At 61.6% G+C, this 1,428-nt stretch overlaps 1 protein-coding gene across 1 annotated transcript in view; it reads right to left on the minus strand.

Moving 5' to 3' along the window:
• Positions 1-890: 890 nt before the first annotated feature.
• Positions 891-1,428, minus strand: part of ABHD17A (abhydrolase domain containing 17A) — an 11,179-nt gene continuing 10,641 nt past the window's right edge. The window contains exon 5 of the mRNA XM_005866712.2: positions 891-1,379. Coding sequence (XP_005866774.1) covers positions 1,154-1,379 — 226 coding nt within the window. The 3' untranslated portion in view covers positions 891-1,153. The remainder of the gene's footprint in view (positions 1,380-1,428) is intronic.

Consider the following 1,428-nt stretch of genomic DNA (forward strand, 5'->3'; position numbering starts at 1 on the left):
CTCCCGGCGGCCGCGCCCCCTCAGCGTCGTCCCCACCCCCAGGCTGAAGCACCGCCCCCTCTTAAAGGGCCGCGCAGCGCCACAGGATTCGGACTAGGGCCAGGTGCAAACAAGCAGATCTGGGCGGTGGCCGCCACCCTGGACTCTGCAGCACAAGCTAAGCCTCCGCCAGACCCTGGGGTGGACGATAGGTCACTCGTCTCCGAGGCTTTCCCGGCTCTAGGGCTCTGTCCTTGGAGGTCGCAGGAGGCACTCTAGGCCTGGTGGTGAGCCTGGCCTCCAGCTGGGATACAGAGACCCGGGATCTCAAGGGCACCCCAGGCCAACACAGCTCAAAGCCCCCAAGGAGTGTAGCGGAAACCCAGCCCCGGAGTGGCCCCTTTCCTTGGAAAGACCCCATAAGGCCCTCAGACCTGCCACTGTCTCTGTCCCCGGGCTTCAGCCTCATTTACAAAGGAAGTGACCTGGCCCGGCCCCTCAGAACCTTGGTGAGCTGTCTTGGCACTCTGTGCAGCCCGCCCCCAGGACAGGAAGAGGAGCCTTGTGATTGCAGTATCCTTATCTACCAAGGGAGCGATTGTGCAGTCTCCTTACCCATTATGGGGGCGGAAGGGTGCCTCACTGGGGCCCCAGAGCAGGCCCAGCACAGACTCACCCTACCCGTCAAGGGTTTTGAAAAGACAGGGCGCCCACCACCCTCCCAGGTAGTATCACCACCCAGACAACAGCAACTCAAGGGGTGCTCGGTTGGGACCTAAACCCTACCCCTTCTTCTGTAGGGCGTGATGGTGGCATCTGCATTTGTGAACTTTCCTTGGTGGTTGGGGGCAAGCCTAGCACCTTCTGAGAAATCGCTGAGCGCTGGGGAGAGCACACATGAGCCATGAAAGTAAGGGAAGAAACGTTAAAATTTTAATCTTTAATTTTTCACCTTTTTCCTTTGTTTTGCTTCCAAAAGAAAAGGAGAGCGTGGCTCTGCCCCTTGCACATCGTCCACAGCCCCTACGCAGGGGCAGGCAGTTTGGACCTCATTGCCGGCCAGCTGCCTGGGGGGACTGGGGCTCACGAGGGGTACACATGCAGCCCCTGGGGCCGGGGTGCCGCCTTATTGCTGAGGTCTGTTCCTGGCTTGGCTCCGGGCGCAGCAGCTCCGCTAGGCGCGCTGGCTGGGCAGCTCCTGGGAGAGGAAGCGGCGCAGGCGCTCCAGGTACTGGCTGTAGAGCTCAATGTCGTTGTGCCCGGCGCCCTCCACCCACAGTGGCTCCACGGCCTTGGGGCAGCGCTCATAGAGCGCCAGCCCGTGCGAGAAGTCGATCACCTCGTCCTCCGTGCCATGGATGATAAGCACCGGCGATGTGATCTTGGACACCTTCTCGATGCTGAAGGGTGGGGCGTGTCAGGCCTCCAAGCCCCGCCCCCACCAAGGCC

Source organism: Myotis brandtii, unplaced genomic scaffold (genome assembly GCF_000412655.1).
Source record: "Myotis brandtii unplaced genomic scaffold, ASM41265v1 scaffold236, whole genome shotgun sequence".
In the NCBI taxonomy this organism is placed as follows: Eukaryota; Metazoa; Chordata; class Mammalia; order Chiroptera; family Vespertilionidae; genus Myotis; species Myotis brandtii.